The sequence below is a fragment of the Micromys minutus genome, assembly GCF_963924665.1.
Source record: "Micromys minutus genome assembly, chromosome: 13".
Classification (NCBI taxonomy): domain Eukaryota; kingdom Metazoa; phylum Chordata; class Mammalia; order Rodentia; family Muridae; genus Micromys; species Micromys minutus.
Window position 1 is genome coordinate 7,991,511 of NC_137982.1, and position 20,955 is coordinate 8,012,465.

General features: G+C 48.5%; 1 protein-coding gene across 3 annotated transcripts in view; it reads left to right on the forward strand.

Moving 5' to 3' along the window:
• The window catches only part of NUP214 (nucleoporin 214), an 82,011-nt gene extending 67,933 nt beyond the window's left edge, over positions 1–14,078 (forward strand). For 2 of the 3 annotated variants that reach the window (XM_080927262.1, XM_080927264.1), the window contains exons 31-36: positions 1,125–1,281; positions 5,039–5,191; positions 9,433–9,604; positions 12,814–12,953; positions 13,520–13,544; positions 13,914–14,078. In XM_080927262.1, coding sequence (XP_080783388.1) covers positions 1,125–1,281; positions 5,039–5,191; positions 9,433–9,604; positions 12,814–12,953; positions 13,520–13,544; positions 13,914–13,947 — 681 coding nt within the window. In that variant the 3' untranslated portion in view covers positions 13,948–14,078. The remainder of the gene's footprint in view (positions 1–1,124; positions 1,282–5,038; positions 5,192–9,432; positions 9,605–12,813; positions 12,954–13,519; positions 13,545–13,913) is intronic. The other variant, XM_080927263.1, reaches the window with a different exon arrangement.
• The last annotated feature ends 6,877 nt before the right edge of the window (positions 14,079–20,955 follow it).

Here is a 20,955-nt window from a genome sequence, read left to right on the forward strand (position 1 = left end):
GCCGAGGGGACAGATGGAGAACAGCCAGATATGCTGGCCGAGGGGACAGATGGCATAACTCATAAGCAGAAATGAAGGGATCAGCCCAGGGCTGTACAGCACAGGTTGTGTGGAAGCTAAGCTGTGGCTAGTCCAAACCAGTGCAGCTACAACAGTAGTGCTGGCAGCCACTTCTGAGCAGTTGTGTTTCAGGTGCCGTTCTTTTTAAAGTAGGGAACACTTAACAAATTTGCATGTTGTCTTGCACAGGGACCATGCTGCACGGGTCTTTATTGTTGTGATTTCAGTACATGTTATGCCTGAACAATCACTCGGGTGCAGTTCTAAAGTTCCGTTCGTTTTCCACCATTTTGAAGTGGGCAGGTTTCTGTCTCACAGGAACGATGGACAGTACCACTGTGCCCCTCACTCAGCTGGCAGCCCCCATTGTTTCTCTGCATTGCTGCCCTTTCCTAAAGCCTGTCTTACTCTGAATCATCAGCCAGTGTCAGCTTAACTAATTGTGAGCAGCCCCTAAACCATAAGCTGGTCTCTGAATGGCCGGCTTCTAAACAGAAAGTGAGCGCCTTGTGCTTGGTGCAACTCTGAGTCAGAATGTGCCCTGAGTTAGCAGCATCCTCTGAGTGCTTGGATGGAATTCTAACAGTGGTCATCATTTCAGCAATGGGGCTGATTTAGGCTGCTCTCTACAGCACTGGACAAGTCATTCTGAATTCTAAGTGCACAAGGGGAGAGAAATGCCTATAAATCACTAGTCATTGCTGATGACTTCACCTAACACTAGTGAAGACACCGTAGCTTCTCCTTGTTTTCAGACTCAGATTTGGTGGATCTGTAATGCTTGCTTTCCCTGTCCCTGGTGTTGAATCAGACAGTGCAGGCAGCATGACAGATAAGCGTTGAGCACCCACCTATTGCTAAATGCAGTAACCAAAGAACCTCAGATTTTCTGGAGTGTTTCTTCCAGAGCCGATGAGAGTCTGATAAGAGTCCTCTTGCTTTTCCCGTCTGTGGGCCTGTCCAGCCAGGATGTGCCTGCAGTTTTACGGTGATCTCATTCTTTCTTGTTTGCTACTTCACTGCCCACCCCCATGTGTTTTTTTTTTTTTTTTTTTTTTTTTAAGCAGTCATCTACTTCCAGTGGTAGCGTGTTTGGGTCTGGAAATGCTACAAGAGGGGGCGGTTTCTTCAGTGGCCTTGGAGGAAAACCCAGCCAGGATGCTGCCAACAAAAACCCATTCAGCTCGGCCAGTGGGGGCTTTGGATCTACAACGACCCCAAGTAAGTTGAGAAGAATTTTCCCAGCTCCTCAATCCTCTGATGTCACTGTCACTCTATGGTATTGTCAAAGCTTCAGAAACAAATACAGAAAAAGGGTGAAGGTAGAGAGGGGTCTGTGTCCATACTGCTCTGCTTTGGTGCTGAATTTTGTTTTAATAAGGTGTCCTCTTATTGAAAGGACATCAGAGCTTGGAGACAGATAAGTGTCATGGGCTACTTCTGTCTTCTCTCCCAAGGCCAAGCTCACTGTTTCCTGAAGGCAGGGTAGCAGACAGCAGCTATGAGCCCTCCACATGGGCACAGCGCTTCCGCTCACCTGGCTCCTCTGAAGCTGAAATGCACTAGCGTGGGCTTGGGCCTGCGTGGTTCTCATCACTTATCTCTGCTGCTGCTTCCCCTGAAGCTGGACCTCCTAGCACTTTCTTCTCCAGCTAATTCTTCTGTTCTGCATCCATCTGTCTGTCATAGTTGGAAGTAGAGAATGCTGTATACTGCTACTGTGGGTGGGATTGCGAGTTGTTTTCTTGTTGTGAGCTGTCCACGATGTTAGTGGATGCACTGCTTTTCTCTTTGCTGTCTCCATCATATTAAGGCCTATGGCATGAAGAGCAATGTTCTGTGTCCCAATGTTTTGCTCTTCCGGCTATATAGATCAAGGACTGGTTGTCCTGGTGTCTCTGCTCTGGTAACATGTGGCAGGATTGTTTGTCTGGTTACTTCCCTCCTAGGTCACCAGGCTCTGCCAGGAGAGATTTTAGAACCTACAGTGGCTGGATCTCAGAAATTGCGTTTGCAAAAACTATTCTGCAGGCGAACAACAGAATTCTGATAAGCAAAACAAAAATAGGCTCATGGGAAGGCAGGGGCCGAGAGTCCTGATGTAATGGAAATGTTTGACCACCTGTCCCCAGGACAGAAAGGCTCTCTGTAGCAAATGCTGTAAAAGCATGGTCCTTTCAGACAAAAGTGAAAAAGCAACAGATGTGGCACTTAGCTCACATACATGTAACATACCAAACACAGCACTTGGCATCATCACTTGTCATGGTACTTAGAAACTGGGGTGGATCGTCATGTATGAGGCCATGTTACTTACCAGCCAGCTTGTTAATGGTTTAGATGTGTCATATCCCCTAAGCATCCCTCTGCATTAATTCATCTCTGACACCATGGCTTTTGCTTGTCAGCTGGCCTTGTCCTAGAGATCCTTCTGAGCAACCTTGCATATCCCTCCCCATGCCCACATTAGGTGCCTGAAGTCAGCTGAAGAGTGTTGACCCCATGAGAATGAGCACACCACACACCAGGACTCTCCTCTCCGTGCATGGTTGTTAAACAGCTACAATAGCAGACACCTAGTGGTCTTAATGTTTTTTTATGATTTCAAGAGAAGGAATCAGGATCTTGTTAAACCCTATGACCAAGTAAGTGCAGGCTGAGTGAGAAGCCTTGCTCCCTGGTGACTCTGGCATCCCATGCTCAGAAGCACTGCTCTTCTCCTGGCTGAATTCCACCTGTTTCCTGCCCACCTCTCACATAGACCTTCCCCATTACTGTGGTCACAGCCCCCCCCCATTCCCACCCCCACATCTTTGCCATGGTTGGGGAAATCATCTCAAATTAAATATTCTTAGGCTGCTTTTATTTTACCACAGTTCTGATGCAAAACTCTAGCAGCTTCCTAACAACAGTAGGGTAAAGTCCAAGCTCAATTCAGTCTAGACAAGAAAACAGGCCATGGCGAAGACAGACAATCTAAGAAGAGTAGCAGGAAACCAATGGGTTTTCTTTTGAGAAGTCTTGTTATCTCCCAGCCACAGTCAGACTATTAGACTCTGAGGTCATTTAAGACTCAGCATTGTGTGTGCATTGTCACCCATTAGGGCATGTTGTCAAGTGTCATCCTGACACAGAGTGAGCATTGTCCTGTACATGCTGTTTCTCTTCAAGGACCTGAAGGATGTATTGGGATGGAGAGGTCATTTGTTTCAAGCCGGGAGCCTACAAAAGGCTCCCTCCATGGCAGTTCCTGAGGAAGCTCCCTGGAGAGAAGCCTAGGTGAGGCTCTAGAGGAGCCCTTCTGAGTGCATCAGACTTGTGTTCATGACTTCAGACCTGCAGAAAGCTGGAGCCGGACCTCTCTAACACTCTTTATGGCAGATTTAATTTGGAGTGAATCAGACCTTGATGTTGGATATTGTTGGTGGTTTTGCCAAGTATAAAACTAAAGGGGACCTATGAGGCCTTTAGGGTGGAAGTCCAGAGCACATACTAGCTTTACTTGTCTCTGTTATCTCAAAGTATTAGTCTTTGGTTGGCTCCACAAAGAGTATTTTGTAACTGGCTAATTCCTACATAAGTGAAGAATCTTTTACTATAAAGCACACTTCCATCCACCAAGATTTTTACTTAGCATGTTTTTAAAAGCTGGGCCAGCAGCCAGTTGTTACCTTTAATCCCCAAGACAAGTGGATCTGAGTTCAAGGTCAGCCTGGTTCTAAAAGCAAGCTCTAGGCCAATCAGGGACACACAGTGAGACTCTTGTCTTAAAAGTAAATAAAGTGAATCTAGGCCAGTGAGATGGCTGTGAGGGTAAAGGTACATGCCACCAAGGCCAGCATCCTGAGTTCAGTACTGACCACAAGGTGTATGCTGTAGCACACAAATGCCCACACACATGTGCATACACAGAAAGTTAATCAATGTAACAATTTTTAAGCTACAGGCTACTAGCATGGAGCCATTAGGAGAGACCCAAAAAATATTGTTGGATGTGAAGTGGGGCTGCAGATGATCCTGTGCCACATTCCAGAGCAACTGGGATGAATGGTGGTGGACTGCTGCCCCTGTGCTTCCTCTCCTCAGCACCTGCTGCATGTTGCCTACTCTGAGGGCAGCAGGCGTGGGAGGCACCTGGTGATGTCAGGGAACTGTGACCTAAGTTAGCTGAGTTCTTACTTGAGGTCACAGAGCTATCTAGCTATTAGCCTACGCCTGGCTGCAAACCTCAGTCTGTTCCACTGTAGCCTGGGGCAAAGGGATCTTTGTTTTTAGCTGATTGTGTGAAAATGTGCATACTGATGGGGAATTGTGTGTTGTCTGTGTGTGTGTGTCTACACATGTGTTCATATCCAAGGAAAAATGTTTTTGAAACATTGACCATTTTTTTCATGGTGAAAACATTTAAAAAATACTTCTCTAGCTTTAAAAAACATAGACTGTGCACGCATAGCAACTTTTTCCTGCCTTGCCATGGGTGTGAACAAATTTCAACAATGTACAGTCATCCAAATGCTGTAATGATGTTGGGGTTGTCCCTGACCCTACCTCTCTCCTCCTCAGGTCAGAGAGCAGTAAGACTGCACAACCCAGGCAGCAGCCAGCATGCTGGCATCCCTGTGGAGGACCAGATTCTACCCTGACTCTTCTAGTTTGACATGAGAGACAGATGTGACCTGGCCTTGTCGTATAGAAGTTTAAGCACAGGATGCAAACAGGTCGCCCTTGGTGGGTAGACCAAGACCTCTGGGAACCCTACTGTGAGGTCTTTTTTGTCTCTGTAGAGCTGCACCAGGAAGGCCTGCACCTGAGTATCAGTGATTTTAAACTCATCTGGAGCTCCCCTAGATGCTGGGCTGCGCCATTGTTCCTGTCCAGAAACTCAACTGATAGGACTCCCTTCTGTCATCTGAGAAGTAACTGAGGATATACCTCCTTCCTATTCAAACTCCCTCACACCTGTTCTTGCTCCCTTTAGATACCTCTAATCTGTTTGGAAACAGCGGAGCTAAGACATTTGGAGGGTTTGGCAGCTCATCCTTCGGGGAACAGAAGCCTGCTGGCACATTCAGCTCTGGCGGTGGGAGCGTGGCATCCCAAGGTTTTGGATTTTCCACTCCAAATAAAACAGGTAACCCACAGAGTGACCCAAGCTTATCTGTGTGCGTGTGTGGGTGACTCGTGAGTTTATGTAAGGTACCCCTTTGGACACAATGCCCTTGGGTGCTTATATCAAGGGACTGGGATTACAGTAAGAAGTTACTTTGTTCTCCAGTATATTTTTGTATTTATTGAGAATCCACTGCATTTCTAATACATAAGTCATGCTTTTAAAAAAGAGAGAACGCAAATGTGGTGGCACACTCCTTCAATCCCAACTCTCCAGAGGCAAAGGCATGTAGATATATGAGTTCAAGGACATCCTGGTCTACATAATAAGGTCCTGTCTGTAAAAATAAAACAAAACAAAAATGTTTTTTATAAAGAAGAGGTATGTAATATGCACTTAAAAGAATTTTATATTCTTAAGAAAGGCTATCAAAATAGTTAAGAATCAGAAAAATTAATCCAACATGACAGTACATGCTTGTAACCCTAGCATTTGGAGGTGCAGAGGGAGCCAGATCTCTCTAAGTGTGAGACCCTGACTCAAAAGAAGGGGGAAAGTAAAGGAACCTGGCAGGAAATAACTCAAGTGTGTCCATGGGAGCCTCCTGCAGCACAGGGCTCTTAGAGTCCCACAGCACTCAAGGCTCGGACCATAACCCTAATGTCACCTTTCCCTTCCCAGGTCACTGTTTGAGTGTGGTTTTCTGAGTTAGTATCTCCTCTACAACCAAAGCTGCACCTCGTGCAGTTCACGATCTTCCGGCCTCAACCTCCTGGACACTGGGATTGTGGGTCTGGGCCACCCTTTTTAATCTTTTACTAGAAATACACATCTATAACCTTTTAAATGATTTTTATACACTTTTCGTTTAAGGTATTTAAAAAATAACACAGTATGCATTAATATGAAATGTGTTGCTTAATGTCTGTTTAATTTATGAATGTGGATGTTTGCCTTCATGTGTATCTGCATTGTGTGGATGCCTGGTATTCATGGAGGTCAGAACATGGTGTTGGATCACTTGGAATTGGAGTTGCAGATGGTTGTGAGCTGCTGCATGAGTGTGGGGCTTGATCCTAGGTCCTGAAAGAGCAGTCACTGTTCTTAACTACCAGGCCATTTCGCTGCTCCATGAAACACATTGTTAATTTCTGTCACCTGCCTGTCTGAGGTCTCTCACTGCCTGCAATGCTGGTCCTGTTGGTGGAAGACTGTTGAGTGTTGGGAGGGGGCAGGGACAGTGCTGCAGAGAAGAAGCCTCTAGCAATTGTCCCCCTCAGGGAGTGGGCAGGATTGTTTGCCCTTGTATGGATGGCCTGTTTTGAATAGTTCCCTGCCTGAGGTGACGCTGATCTTCGAGTAACTGACCCAGATTAGAAGGTGACCCTGAGGTGCAATGGCTTCAAGATAAAGCAATGTGTTCATTTCTTTTTTTTTTTTTTTTAATGTGTTCATTTCTAAGACCTTGGTTTGCAGCTTAGTCCTAGTTGATAGTTCTTAACATCTTTTCCCTAGAATTTAATGAAAGGGAATACAAATGGGCATTGCAGCTTTGTTTTGGGGATATATTTACAGAATAATCTTGAAATGAAAAGGCCACAGAGCTTTTAGCTTTAATTACAAGGACAAGTTTGGAGCTGGTAGGTGGTACTGGTAGTCAGCATGGCCACTTGGCAACCTTTCTTAAAAACCAAAGTGGGGGGCTCCTGATCAGTAGCCTCCCACACAGCTCATGACTTACATACTAAAATAAGATGAACATTTGAGAAGCATGACATTGTTAACCACTGAGCCTTTTCTATCTTTTTTAGTCACCTGATGTTTCCTTTACTTCTTCTGTTGTTCTGGGGTGTAGCTCTGTGTTCCAAATTGTCCCAGTGGATTCGAACTGAGAAGCTAGCGCCTGTTTTGTTTTTTTTTTTTGTTTGTTTGTTTTTTTTGTTTTTTTGAATTCTGGTTTCTCTGGTGAGCACCCAGAGTGAGGACTTACAGGGAGTTACCTACTGTTCACACCCGGGCGCCTGAGCAGACAAAGGAGAATGTTGCTCAGGGAGCCACTGTCCTGAAGGTGGAATGAAGGGCTTGGACAGAAGCTGGGTGCACTCAGTGGGAGAACATGAGCTCAAGAGCGCCTGTGAGCGAGTCAGTCAGACCTCCAGCTCGGGGGGGGGGGGTGTCAGCCCCCCACTGTAAGAACAATTTCAGGCTGATCCTTCGGATGAGCCTCTGAAAACTTGTGTCTGCTCGTCCTCTCTTCAGTAAAAACTGCATCAGCACTAATACTGTTGGAGGCCACCAAGGAGAGGACAGGAGATGAACCTGACCATGGCCTCACTGTCAGCCAGCCCGAGGTCTTCAGGCTTTCATCATCAGTTACTAGGCCATGTGGCAGAGAGGAAAACAGGACACATGACAAAGCCTTGAGATGGTCCAGTACCCGCTCTGCCACCTGCCCGTGCTGAAGTTAGATGAAAAGGAATTCTGAGAGCTCAGTGACCCACTGGAGGAAGGGGCCCAGGGTAGGAGGGGATGGGAGCTGCCATGACACAGCTGCCACCACACTGGTGGCTCAGAGACCTTAGTGTATGTCCCCAAACCTGCTTCTTGTTTGCTAGTTCAGACACTCACCTGTAGCTGAACTCCTGCTCCCATTTGGAGGGAATCGCCTGACCCCAGAACTAAGACCAAAGCAACCACTCTATTCATTTAGCTTTGGCCCAAGTTTGTTTTGCCTTTGCGTGTGTGCCCGCCTGTCTGTCTGTCTGTCTGTCTGCTGGCTCTCCTGCCACCTCCTCTCCAGGTTAATTTCTGGGTCATCAAAACCTCTCATTTTTTTGCTCACATTCCAGCAGAAGTCTAAACAATATTGAATACAAGGTGCAAGATGAAACCTTGTCTGTCTAGGAAGAAAGTGCAACTAGATCTGTGGTCAGTTTAAATAATTAAAGGACAATGGCTTTTTAGCAGGTTTTTTTTTTTTTTTCCATTCTGTTTATGTTTGTAAGCCACGAGTTTCTGTAGCACAGCCTGGAATTTCACTCAAGAGTTTAAAATACAGAATGGTGACCCAAACACGCGCCATGGCAAGGTGTCTCCTCAGTTGTGCAACCCTGTGGAAGATAGACACACAATTGAACTGCAAGTAGCAGCCTTGCACTCGCCTGACTGCACTCGTGCCCTACATTTGATTGCGGTGGCAGAAGCAGGGGTGTGAGGACGGCAAAGCGGATCTGCCTCTTGAACAGGAGATTTGCTGTCAGTAGTAATGACCCTGCCTCCTAGTCTGAGCATACCCTGCCATCTGGCTCAGCATGCCCGTATTACCTTTTTCTTCTGAACCTCAGAACTAGAGCAGCATCTTTGAGGTTTGGGGGTACCTTAGAAACAGGGGATTGACTCACAGACGGTCTCCCCCACCAGTCAGAGGAGGCTGCCTGGTGCTTCACCTGACCCCCTTCTGTTGTCTCCGTCTTGCCTGTAATGGCCCGGAGTTCTGATCTGGGCACTTAGGCCGTCCTCACAGCTATCTTAACAGCTGGTTAAAATCTACACTGCAGCCTTTGTTCAGACAGAGGGTGGGTTAGTGTGCTTTATAGTGATGCTGCAGGAAAAAAGCACTTGAAAAAATTCCTCTGAGCTTCAAGTCAGGGACATTGGTGATAGGCCCGCGGCCACCCGCCTGTAAATAAGTAAAAGGTGTGTGACTAGGTGCCAGCGTGTATCACCCTGCTTCTGTTGTGACCCAGATCAAGGGTTCTGCCAGGGAAGGGGCTCTGAACCTCCAGTTTTACTAGCTGGGTTTCCCTGAAACTAGGAGCCTGGTATGTGTAGTGAACAGTTAAACCCTGTCACCCTGCCACTATGTGTTGAGACACTAGGAGACACTAGCTTTGGGAATGGGGTTTCTCTGAAAAGTCACAGATATCATGAGGCTAGAAAGCAACCTGGGATGGACCTGCAGAATTTGGGGTGGTTTGTTCTCAACAGGACTTGAGATAAGTTCCACCTGCCTCAGGAAGGCACTGGGATGCTCTTAGTGCCACAGCCCCTCTGCTCCTAGTCAGGGAAGCAGTGTGACTGAGGGATTGAGGTTGGGGTATTGTGGGTTTTTTTTTTTTTTTTTTTTTTTTTGGGTTCTTGTGTTGGAATTACTGACGTCCTATCTCCCTTTCTCCTCTTTTGATTTGGTTTCTGGCTGCTTGATGCCTTCTTTCCTGTCTCCTTTTCTTTCTCCCTGTTCTGTTTGCCTCTGTTTTGCTCAGGTGGCTTCGGTGCTGCTCCAGTGTTTGGCAGCCCTCCTACTTTTGGGGGATCCCCTGGGTTTGGAGGGGTGCCAGCATTCGGTTCAGCCCCAGCCTTTACAAGCCCTCTGGGCTCGACGGGAGGCAAAGTGTTCGGAGAGGGTACTGCGGCTGCCAGCGCAGGAGGATTCGGGTAAGCTGCAGGCGGGACCTGGGAAAACCACAAACTTGTGCCAGCCCAAAGCAGCAGGGCCTGACATTCTTACATTCTCTAAACAAGACAATGACCTAGAGGCCTTGCCTTTAAGTAGACAAAAAAGTTGCTAGGAGATTCCTTTTTCTCTAGGAAAAGGCACATTTTAAGCAGGTTCTTAAAATCCTAAGTAGATGTTGGCCACAACATTGCTACCTGTCAGTACGCAGCATGCAGGACATTTGATACCCTGTTCTCTGGACCAGGTTTGGCTACAACCAGGCTGTGTCTCAGGTGGTCCTTGTATTAGAAAGTCCCTAAGCAAGAGTTAGGATTGTTCTCTTGAGACGCCTGTTAGCCTTTAGCAAACAACTCCTATGTTTCTGTCCTGTTCTAGCCCTAACCTAGAACATAGGACACCAGCAGATAACCCCCACTCAAGACTGCTGTGCTCTTGGCTGTCAACAACTGCTCTGTATCCTATACACATCCTCATTAGAAAACCCCATGGCAGGGGCTGAAAACTGGCTCAGCAGCTAAGAGCACTAACTAATCTTCCAGAGGACCTTGGTTCAAATCCCAGCACCCGCACGGCACTCAAAATTGTCTGTAACTCCAAGATCTGATACCTTCATACAGATGTACATGCAAGCAAAACAATGTACATAAAAGAAAAGTTAAATAAATAAAAAAAGAAAATACCAGGGCTGGAGAGATGGCTCAGGGGCTAAGAGCACTTCCAGAGGGCTGGAGTTCAAATCCCAACAAGCACATGGTGGCTCACAACCATCTGTAATGGGATCGATCTGATGTCCTCTTCTGATGTGTGTCTGAAGACAGCTGCAGTGTCCTCATATAAATAAAAATAAATCTTTAAAAGAATAGAAAAGAAAATACCAAAAGGGGGTGGGGTGCTTCTAATAGTCCTAGAATTTTAGTCTGGTTACCAGAACCAGAAAAGAAATAGTCTTTGCTGCACTGTATCATCTCAACCAAATATATGTATGTGGTGATATCTATAGAGAGTCCCTCCTGAAAGAGATGCTGATGCCTAAAGTAGGCCCAGACAGGCCCTCATCCTTGGTGCTCAGCTCAGAGCAGAGAGCTGAAGGTTAAGAATAACATGGGTGTCAGACATGAGACAGCAGCAGCTTTGTCCTGAAAAGAGAGTAGGTTCCTATCAAAGTTGGCTCCACAGAGGGGTGCTAGAGCGCTCAGGGAGAGCATGAGAGAGGACAGGCACTCCTTGGGTTTCCTGTGGAGCCTAAGAAATCCTGGTCATTTCTCCTTGAGAAACTCTGAGAACAACACTTAAAGAGAACTTTCAGGAGAGAGAGTTGGGAATGGCTCTAAGCCTGTGTTTTGCACAGTTCTGGATGGACTCCATCTGTATACACTGGGAGTCTTGAGATTTTGTGAAGTTGCTTGAAAGCAGCTGTTTGCTTTACTAGTAGAGAAGTCTCCTCAGGGTGTAAGTGTAGCTCAGTGGTAGAGACTTACTGGGTACCCTCACAGTCCCTAGTGAGTCCCCAGCACCACCTTCAGAATGCTGAAAGGAGGGTTGTGGACTCTGAGGCCAGCATAGGCTACATAGGAAGACCCTATGCCAAAATAGTAATAATAAAGAATTAAAATAGAATTGGGGAAATAGTTCTGTCAATTAATACCACAAAAGCATGAAGACCTGAGTCCAATCGCCAGCACCCACATAAGAAACTGAGCAGGGCAGCGTGTGGTTGGGGTTCCCATACTGAGGAGACACATGGCTGGGGCACAGTGAAACTCAGTCTCAGGTCTCAATGCAACTTTGTCTGACTCCCCGAAGCATGACACTTGAGACTGATCCACACACATAGGAGGTTAAAGGAGTGTTCAGAATCTTAGTAATCGTGACTGGCTGGCACGCATTAGGGCTACTAAAGCATACCAGCACAGACCTTCTCTGAAAAGTGAATTCTGTCCCGGGTCACTGGTTGACCCTGACAAAGATCTCAAGCCCCGCCCCCTAAAGGAGGAGCACAGAGACAGCAGGACCACCTGGGGTTACTGCCTGGAGGACCTGGTATATGAGGGCGGGGCTGCCTTGGTTCTTCTTGTAACTTAGGCATTTACCCAGGTCCTGTCTCTTCCAAGAAACACCAATTGCTCTCTCCCTCATCTCTAGGAGGCCCCCACTGAACCCCTCAAAATGTTTTTGGTTATGTCTTTAATCCCATTGGACAATCAGATCTGAAGGGAGAACCCTTGAATGAGGATTGTTCTAGGTAAGGTAGCAGGAGAGAAAAAATGACATCATTTCTACATTGTTTCATGTTTATTGATTTTTATGAAACACAATTCTGAGTGAAATAATAACTTGGAAAGTGTCACACACACACACAAAATGGGAGCATGATAACGGCCTTCATGTGCAGAGGACCCTCTACCAAGTCATTAAAATCAGATAGGCCAGTGATAGGCTTAGTAAGTAAAAGCTGATCCTCAAACCCATGATAGAAGGAAAGATTATATTCTTTAGTTGTCCTCTGACCTCCACTACACGATGTATCACACATGCCGGCATCCACATACAACATCACAACACGTACAAAGTCTTCTTCAAAACTGAGTGGGGAGCTGGGCACGTGGCTCTAAGAGACTTGCTGAGCACTCGGGAAGCCTTAGTTTGTGCTTCCACACTGAAGCCAGGTGTGTTGACACATCACAGCAAATTCTAAAATGAGTAGAATATGTAGAATACTTTGTGGCACAATCTTGTGAAACCAGCCCTCAGGAGACTGAAACAGGAGGAGTATTTGAGGCCAACCTAGGTAATATAGAGTCCAACGCAGCAGCAATGACAGAACCAAGGCAGGAGCTGGGGGCTGGGCCGATGGATGCGGCACGGAGGAGGTGATGGCTTGAGAGTGAAGGTGTCTGGGGAGGAGCAGGAAACACTGTATTTGGTTCTCAGTGACCTGGAGTTCCTGTCAGTGCTGAGAGCTCAGGTCCCCACTGGGATGGATCTCACACTACATTTCTGATGTCTTCCCAGAGCAAGATAAAGGCTTACTCTGGGCTGGAATCTGTTTTCCTCTGAGTCTTGGCTCAGTACAAGCTTGTCACCACAGATCCTGTATGACATCTGTGACTGGTGACAGTAAGTGAGGTGTGTGGGCAGCATGAGGACAAGGGCCACACTAACCCTGTCACTTTTTTACTGCACCCAGGTTCGGGAGCAGCAGCAACACCGCATCCTTTGGTACCCTCGCCAGTCAGAACGCACCCACTTTCGGGTCCTTGTCCCAGCAGACCTCTGGCTTTGGGACCCCCAGCAGTGGATTCTCTGGGTTTGGAACGGGCACAGGAGGTAAATATCGGTGTTCTTTCTTCCCCCAAAGGGACAGGAACCAGCCACTGAGCCCAGTGTCTTAAAGCTGAAGTGACAAAACAATACAGCGTCCTTTAAGGAGGCTGGCAATGCTGCACCATTTCTAACACCTCCTAGGACAGTGCTGAGTGGACTTTCTCTTAGAATTCTAGAACTACAGATAATGGCAGCCTTCAAGGCCTTGGAGTCAAAAGACAGGGTGTGAGGTCCTCCCATGTCCTGTATTAGTATAGTGCTCTGAATCTTCAGACAGCGAACATGTGTTCTGTGCTGTTCTCATAGCGAAACACAGATGTGTTTCCCTCAAAACAGTACAAGGCAACAGTGAACAAACCTTTACCTGCAGCCAGAGTTGAGGACCTAAAATAGTGAGGTAACACTTCTTCCCATAGAGCTAGTGGCTCGGGAGGATGAGCTAACTGTACCCTCAGTCACCTTGTAGAAGCAGGGATGGGGAAGGCTTGTCAGGAACCAAGCGGGACAGAGCCTGCCTAGCTGAGAGGCCCTTGACTCTCATCTTTGACATCCTCCTTTCTGTTTTTTAGCATTCACCTTCGGATCATCTAACTCGTAAGTAGCTATCTGCCGTGTAGAGTCTGCCCCTCACTTAACTCAAAGTCAAAAGGCCCGGGGTGTGGGAAGTCTCATTCTTGTGATCTGTTTCTGTTTTCAGGGCTGGGCTGAAGTGCCAGGTTGAGAGCAGCAGGGGTTGGGTTTGGGGTTGCCAGCCGGCAGGAGGCTGTGTAAGAGATGATTGGCCTTCTGGATAGCTGGGTTTGGAGACACTTACTTCATTGCTGTGGTAGTATCTCCAGATGCCTGCTACCTGAAGGCTCCAGGCCCAGGTGGTGGCTTCTGTGTTGATCCTCTCTTCACTTCTTCAAGAAGAGCAAGTGCAGCTGGAGCAGGATCTGACAGTCTCTCCTGCACTTCTTGCAGGTCTGTGCAGGGCTTTGGTGGCTGGAGAAGCTGAGCCGACATCTGCATCCCCTCAAGTTCCTGAGAGCTCCTGTACGCATCCCTCCACTCTCCCAGTGCCCACAGGAACGGGCTGTCTAAAGAACTGTCTCATGAAAACTCCCAGGCAGGAAGAAACATTGGAGACCAAAGCTCAGCAATGCTTACCTAACTGCCTCTTCCCTGCTTTCAAATTTTACATCAAGTTTTCCTCTGCTATTAAAAGTGTTTGGGCTGGTTCTTCACAGAACATTTGTGGGTTTATTCGGGTCACAGCCAGAGAAGTTCCTATGGCTTGGAGAAGCCAAGTCAGTGGGCTCTGCCCAGTGGCGTTCTGGATAGAGCCCTTCTACATGGGAAAGACGCAACATGTGGCAGACACCTTTCAGAGGCCTCACCTTAATGTGTATGCCACATGTCCCTTTGCTTCTATGTCAGGCTCCTGTGAGGGCTTCTGTGCACTTGGGAAGTGTGCCTTCCTTCACAGCGGTTCTGAGACGGGCATGGCAGAGTCTAGGGAGCCAGTGTCACCTGCTGCTGTGCATCTGCTGCCAGTCTCTTCTGGGTTGGGAGGCAGTCTGCTGACTTCTCCATACCCTGCAGCACCACGTCGCTCACTCTTCGGGACTCTTGACTTGTGAGGACATCACCAGCAGGTTGCTTCAGGCTTGGACAGCGTGCGAGTCCATTTTAGACATGCTTCTTTCTCTGGGTGCATTATCTTTGAGGGCCTGGCATGTTCTGCTCCTTGGGCTGTGGAGTCCTGGGCTACCAAAGCCTCTGCGGAGACCATCTGTCATCTTTCAGGCTCACAACATGGCACTGCTCTGGACTGGGTCAAGGGCAGAGGGAAGAACTGTGGCTTGGGGTTTGACATATTGGAAAGATGTTTTTAAATGCTCTAATGTCATGGTGCAGCCAGTGTGACTCTGGTCCTACTGGCTTATGTGTCCCCCATGTCAGTTTGCTCAGGTGTGCCCGCCCTTTCTGTCTCAGCCCTAGCCTCTGACAGGAAGTTCACGGGATGAACACTCACCTGCTATGTTCAGTGTCTTCTTGTCCTCTCAAGAGGAATCTCCCCTGCTGGGTTGCTGACCAGCCATCATCAGAGCCAAGACAAGACCTAGAACTAGGTACAGGGTCCACAGGGACTGTCACCCATTCTCTGTGCCAGACTTGTCTGCATGCTTCACTAATTAGGCGCTTAAGCGGAGCTGGGACCTTCAGAGTCTCAGTGTAGGGTCCTTCTGGTCCTTTGAGAATTGAGGAGACAGTTGCCACTTGAGGCCCCTCTGCCCGGAAGCAGGTCTGTCTCTCCAAATGCTTGTAACTTTGCAGACCTGTGCAACTCCAAGTGCTAGGATGAAAGGCGTGTGCAATCACTCCTGGCTTCCTGGGTTTGGTGGGCAAACTTGGTGGATAAGGACTATGTCCCTGGGTAGAAGAGTGAAGAGCCTGTTTTGTTTGCTGAAGAGTCAGACTGATATCCTGTCCTGAGATTAAAAATGGAAATCAAGGAGTTAGTGAACTGAGAGAAAAATCAACTAATGGGTAATTTCTGAGGGTGCCATGATCCTACCCTTGACAGAGCGACCAGACAGCAGGTGGCAGTGGGCTGCTTCAGGCAGGATGACTCCCTGCTGTCAGGGTCAGCAAGCCACAGAGGTGAGGTGACACAATTGTGTGGTCAGATTATATTTTTAAAGGAGGTGCCCAAAGAAAGCTTAATATTAAACTCACATTTTTTATTGACAATTCTAGAATAACAGGAACTCCCCCAAACAAGCACAATGGCCAAGGGAGTGAGGGTGATTTGGGGACTCCTTCACAGTTATTGTTGCTGAGCTTTTCAGGCATGCTGGCCGACCATACCTGTCCTGACACCCTGCATGCTGAAGGCTCTGCCCTGTCAGAGGCTCACCTTGAACAGTTCTGAACACAGGCCTACTGCCCCTTACCAAGTCTCTGTGTGCTTTTGGGGGGGGGGACAAGGGTGCTGCTGACCAAGGGGCAGAGGTCCACACTTGCCCTCCTGAACTAAGAATCTGTGGGAGCATTCTCAATGTCATAAGATCCTGTACACAGAAATGACAGTCACCACCACTGAGTTCTAGCTATGCAAGTGCTCTCAGGGACCACTCACTCACTCAGCCCCCAGCCCCCAAGGGATGGCATCCTACCCCTTGCTGCGCCAGGTGCTAAATTCTAGCTAGAGCTACTGAGGCCCAGCACCGAGTAGGTCTGCATAGTCCACATCTTCCCTGCAGTGCTGGAGACCTGACCTAGAAAATTCTTTGGAGGCTGCCGAAATAGGAAAACAAGGCAGCAGGCAAGCACTCGGACAGGCACAGGGAAGAAGCTCCTGAGCTTATGGGAGTAAACACTGGCCGCTACCACTCTGTGTGACCACTAGAAGCACTAACTTCATTTTACCTCTGGGAAAGCAAAACAGCATGAGAGAGAGCTTAGAAAATCCACAGCTTTCGCCCCTCTCTGGGGTGTGACCCCTACCATGTCTCCTGAACCAGGCACGTAGAATTATGCCTCCCCAGCCCAGCATCCTGGACTTCATGGAACATGCATTGAGCTGCTGACTCAACCTGGCCACCTGCCAATGTAATCCACCCCGAAAAAGGAGGTAGAGGGGGCTCTGACACTAGCAGCACATTCCTCTTGTGCCTCGCAGGACAGTGAGTGCTGGGTGTTGCCTGGCAAAGCACAGCTGATAACGGCCTTCTGCAAAGATGCCAAATGCTGTCCCAGTGGAGGATTAATGTGCAGAATTTGAGGTCAAGGGTTTAGGCTGAACTACCTTCTATGTATAGAAAGGAACCTGTGAGGGATACAAGGGCAGGTGAAAGCCTTGGGTGGGTGGGGGTAGACAGGATGACATGCCAAGGCAGAACAGAACTAGTTACTCAGTTACACAGACCTCCGGTGAGCTTATCCTATCACAACTGGAGTCCCCTTGGTTTGGAGAGACAGACCTGCTTCCGGGCAGAGGGGCCTCAAGTGGCAACTGTCTCCTCAATTCTCAAAGGACCAGAAGGACCCTACACTGAGACTCTGAAGGTCCCAGCTCCGCTTAAGCGCCTAATTAGTGAAGCATGCAGACAAGTCTGGCACAGAGAATGGGTGACAGTCCCTGTGGACCCTGTACCTAGTTCTAGGTCTTGTCTTGGCTCTGATGATGGCTGGTCAGCAACCCAGCAGGGGAGATTCCTCTTGAGAGGACAAGAAGACACTGAACATAGCAGGTGAGTGTTCATCCCGTGAACTTCCTGTCAGAGGCTAGGGCTGAGACAGAAAGGGCACACCTGAGCAAACTGACATGGGGGACACATAAGCCAGTAGGACCAGAGTCACACTGGCTGCACCATGACATTAGAGCATTTTAAAACATCTTTCCAAATATGTCAAACCCCAAGCCACAGTTCTTCCCTCTGCCCTTGACCCAGTCCAGAGCAGTGCCATGTTGTGAACCTGAAAGATGACAGATGGTCTCCGCAGAGGCTTTGGTAGCCCAGGACTCCACAGCCCAAGGAGCAGAACATGCCAGGCCCTCAAAGATGAAAAGAAAGAAGCATGTCTAAAATGGAATCATATGAACAAGGCCACCTGGCAAACTTGTCAAGCCCACACTGTCCCAGAGCCAGACCTGTTCCGCTCAAGTGGACATAACTTGCTGTGTATAAGCCCCTGATGGCAGCAGCCCCACAGCCTCAGCTGTCATTCTTTGCTGTGTCTGGACTAAAAGAGGTCTGTCCGCAGACCAGTTAAGGCTGCAGTTGCTGCTTGATCCCCCTTTCACTTATAAATAGAAGCTGTCCATACCAAAGCCCTGGCTGGAGATGCCTGGCATTGTTGGGGGGCGGGGGTGTCTATGATTGGAAGCTTTGGAGAATCTGGGCAAGGGGCGAGGAACTGGAAGGCAGGATCCTAGCTACATCTCACTCCTGTTCCCACCCTGCGCCATCTTGCTGGCACAGAAGAGCACGGATGCAACCCTCATCCTGGCCTCTTCACGTGGTTTGAAGGGACCTTGGGTGACCATGCCCCTCTTTCCAGGCCCTGTGGTTTGGATCTCTTCCTTGTCCCTCTTGCCTCACTCCTTGATGGTTCCAAGGATGCTCAACAGTGTATGCTCCCCTCCTTGTCCACATGGTCCTCCAAACTTTCCTGGTGTCCGCATCCGCCACCCGTGTAGAGGTGTAAAGCCTCTTGCAAAAGCCCCTTGTGCCACCTTAGGTGATAAGACACACACTGCATTCTTGTTTGTGTCCCTGGCTATTTGACTTATTCACCTACTGTCTCCTTGAAGCCCCACCCCTAGTGGTCAGCCCCATTGGGGTAGAAGCATACTGTCCACATCTGTCCCTAGTCCCTTGTAGTGTCAACAGAGCAAAAAGCTAGGACCAACTCAGAAGCGTCAGTAGGTGCCTGGTTTGGGTGGGATGGTCTTAAGGTAGTCCAGTAAGCCAAGACAGCCAATGCCGCTCTGCTCATCTGGGTTTCCACCTTTAGGAAGGCGTGAGCTCTGGGTGGAGCACCCCTGTTGTGAGGCTTTCTGCCACTGGCCTTTGTTTGGTTTCTTTCCTAGAGAAGCCCAAGACAGAACAAACCACTCCTGCCCCTGCTATGGACAGACAGCTGACCAGTTCTCAGAAATGAGGTTGACTGTCCCCAGAGGGACAAGCCTTGACTAAAAAGATAAAAGATGCCTTCCTCTTTATCTGTCCTCAGCCTTTCTAGTCTAGGAGGATTCAAGGCTAGCCCCCCAGGACAGGATCCTTGCATCCTATCGAGAGCCCCTCTCCCAGTCTCATTGCAGCTGCAGCAATGCGAAGAACAGGGGGCAAAGCTGACTTGAAACCTTTACCAGTGCTGCCGCTGGTGTGAGGGGTTTCTTGAGCGGATGGAGAGCATCATGGCTGTCACCAGCAAGCCTCACACCTTGAGATCTGGGTGCCTGACTGCGTCCATCCTTCCCCAGGACAGGGAGGTGGTGCAGAGACCTCGAAAAGAAGGATCCACAGTGCAGCTTTCACAGACCCCAGGTCTAGCTGCCTGGAGCCAGGGCCTCTGTTCATCAAACTAAATCCCTGAGATGTGGGAAGCCCCGGTTCTCTTCCCATGGGGGTTTAGGTCCTACTCTAAAAACAGAGTTAACTACTCTGAGGCATTCAAGCCAAGTGGTGTCAGGCTGTCTGGCTGTCTTCCTTACAGACCGTGGGACTCCAGGTCAGTCATCACAAACATCCACTTCTCTGTGGACCAAGATCTCCCACGAGGCAACGTGCTGCTGGCGAGCCTCCAGATCTGAAGACACAGGCCCCGCAGCTACACAGGTCTCCACACAGATCCCTCACAAGCCCGAAATGCCCAGGCATGGCAGGTGCTCACGGGAAAGTGGGGAATCCCTGTGGCAGCAACAGGCTGTCATTGCAACTTCTGGCAACATTCTAGGGCGAGAGGCATCTAGAGAAAGCTAGGGCTCTGCAATCTGAGTCTGCTGGCAGACATCGACATGACCTCAGCCAGTGTTTCCAGGCCCTGCCGATGTGTTGTTACCATTACACTCTTAGGCCGGTACTACAGTTTCCGTGCTTCTTTCCCTCTCTAAGCTCTGCTTATTTAGTTAAGACCAAAAAAAAAAAAAAAAAAAAAAAAAAATGTTGTTTTTTTTTTTAAATTTTTGGAGACAAAGTCTCTTGCTATGTGTCTGGCCTTTGACATCCAGACCCTCAACCTTTCAAGTTCTGGGATGACTTTGTTTTGAGACAGCATTTGTCTTGTGTGTAGCTCTGGCTATCCTGGAACACGCTCCTGCTGCTACGGCCAAAGTCTGATGTTAACCAGACAGCCCTGAGCTCAGTGCAAAATGATGAATTCCCTTTGTCAATGGGGCTTCTTTTGGGGGGGAGGGGAGGTCCTGGACCCCACCTGAGGAATGTCAGGTGATGCTGCACTGAGATTCCTGGAATGCCTCCCCATGCTAATGAGGCGTCTCAGTACCTTAAACCTCAGCCAGTGACCTTTGCCCACTCCTGATATTCTCATTTCATTCCCTTCCCCCAACTTATATAACCCTTGGTTCGCCCTAAGTGTATGCATATAAACCCACCCCAAATAAAGAAATACGCACAAGCTAAGATCATCCCAGAGAGCTGTTTCACTGATCTATGGATCTTTTTACCTAAAAGAGCAGTAACACTGAGGTCCCCAGAGAAGGCCTTGCGTCTCTCTCCCTACCCCCAGGGCATTTGCTCTCAGACCTGCTTCATCCTTCCAGATGGGTGTACAGCAGCATCTGGACACCCTGAGGGAGCTGTAGAACCACAGCCTCAGACTCAGAGATCTGCCTGCCTGCCTCTAGAGTGCTGGGGTTAAAGGCCTGTGCCACGATCGTGCTATGGTTATTTCTAATTTGGCTTTCCTCTGGAAAATACTGGATGAGCTGAGCTGTATTCTCCCTTTTCCATCTATATAAATAGGTGGGGGTTGGGGGTGGGGCTGGTCTGCCCTCTTGCTTGAGAAAACTGAAGTCTACTCGGGATAGTTGACCTCAACCATTGAAGAAAAGGAGGGTGACCCTGAGACCCAAAAGGGAAAAAAGGACCTGCAGTTGCCGAGATTACAGCTCTGGAGAAAGTTCTAGACCACAGTGGAGGGCAGGGGTTAGATGGAGACCAGAAAGCTGACTGGTTCATCAACAGAGTCACACAGAGCACTGGACATCTGAAGAGTCCCCACAACTGTTCTGAGAAGAGCTGACCACCAGGGGAGAGAGAAGAGATGACTTAGAGGCGATCTGCAGAGATCTAGAGCAAGAAATATGCTGCAACCAATCAGTACCAGTACGATTGACTCTCCCAGCACTGAGGTCACACTTGGGTTTGTCTCTGTAACTGGGCAAAGACCAGTCAGTCTTCCACAGAATGCCAGTCAATCACAAAGGAGCATAAAAGCAAGATACAAATGAATCAAACTATTGTCCAATGAGGGCCCAGAACTGAACTTGGGG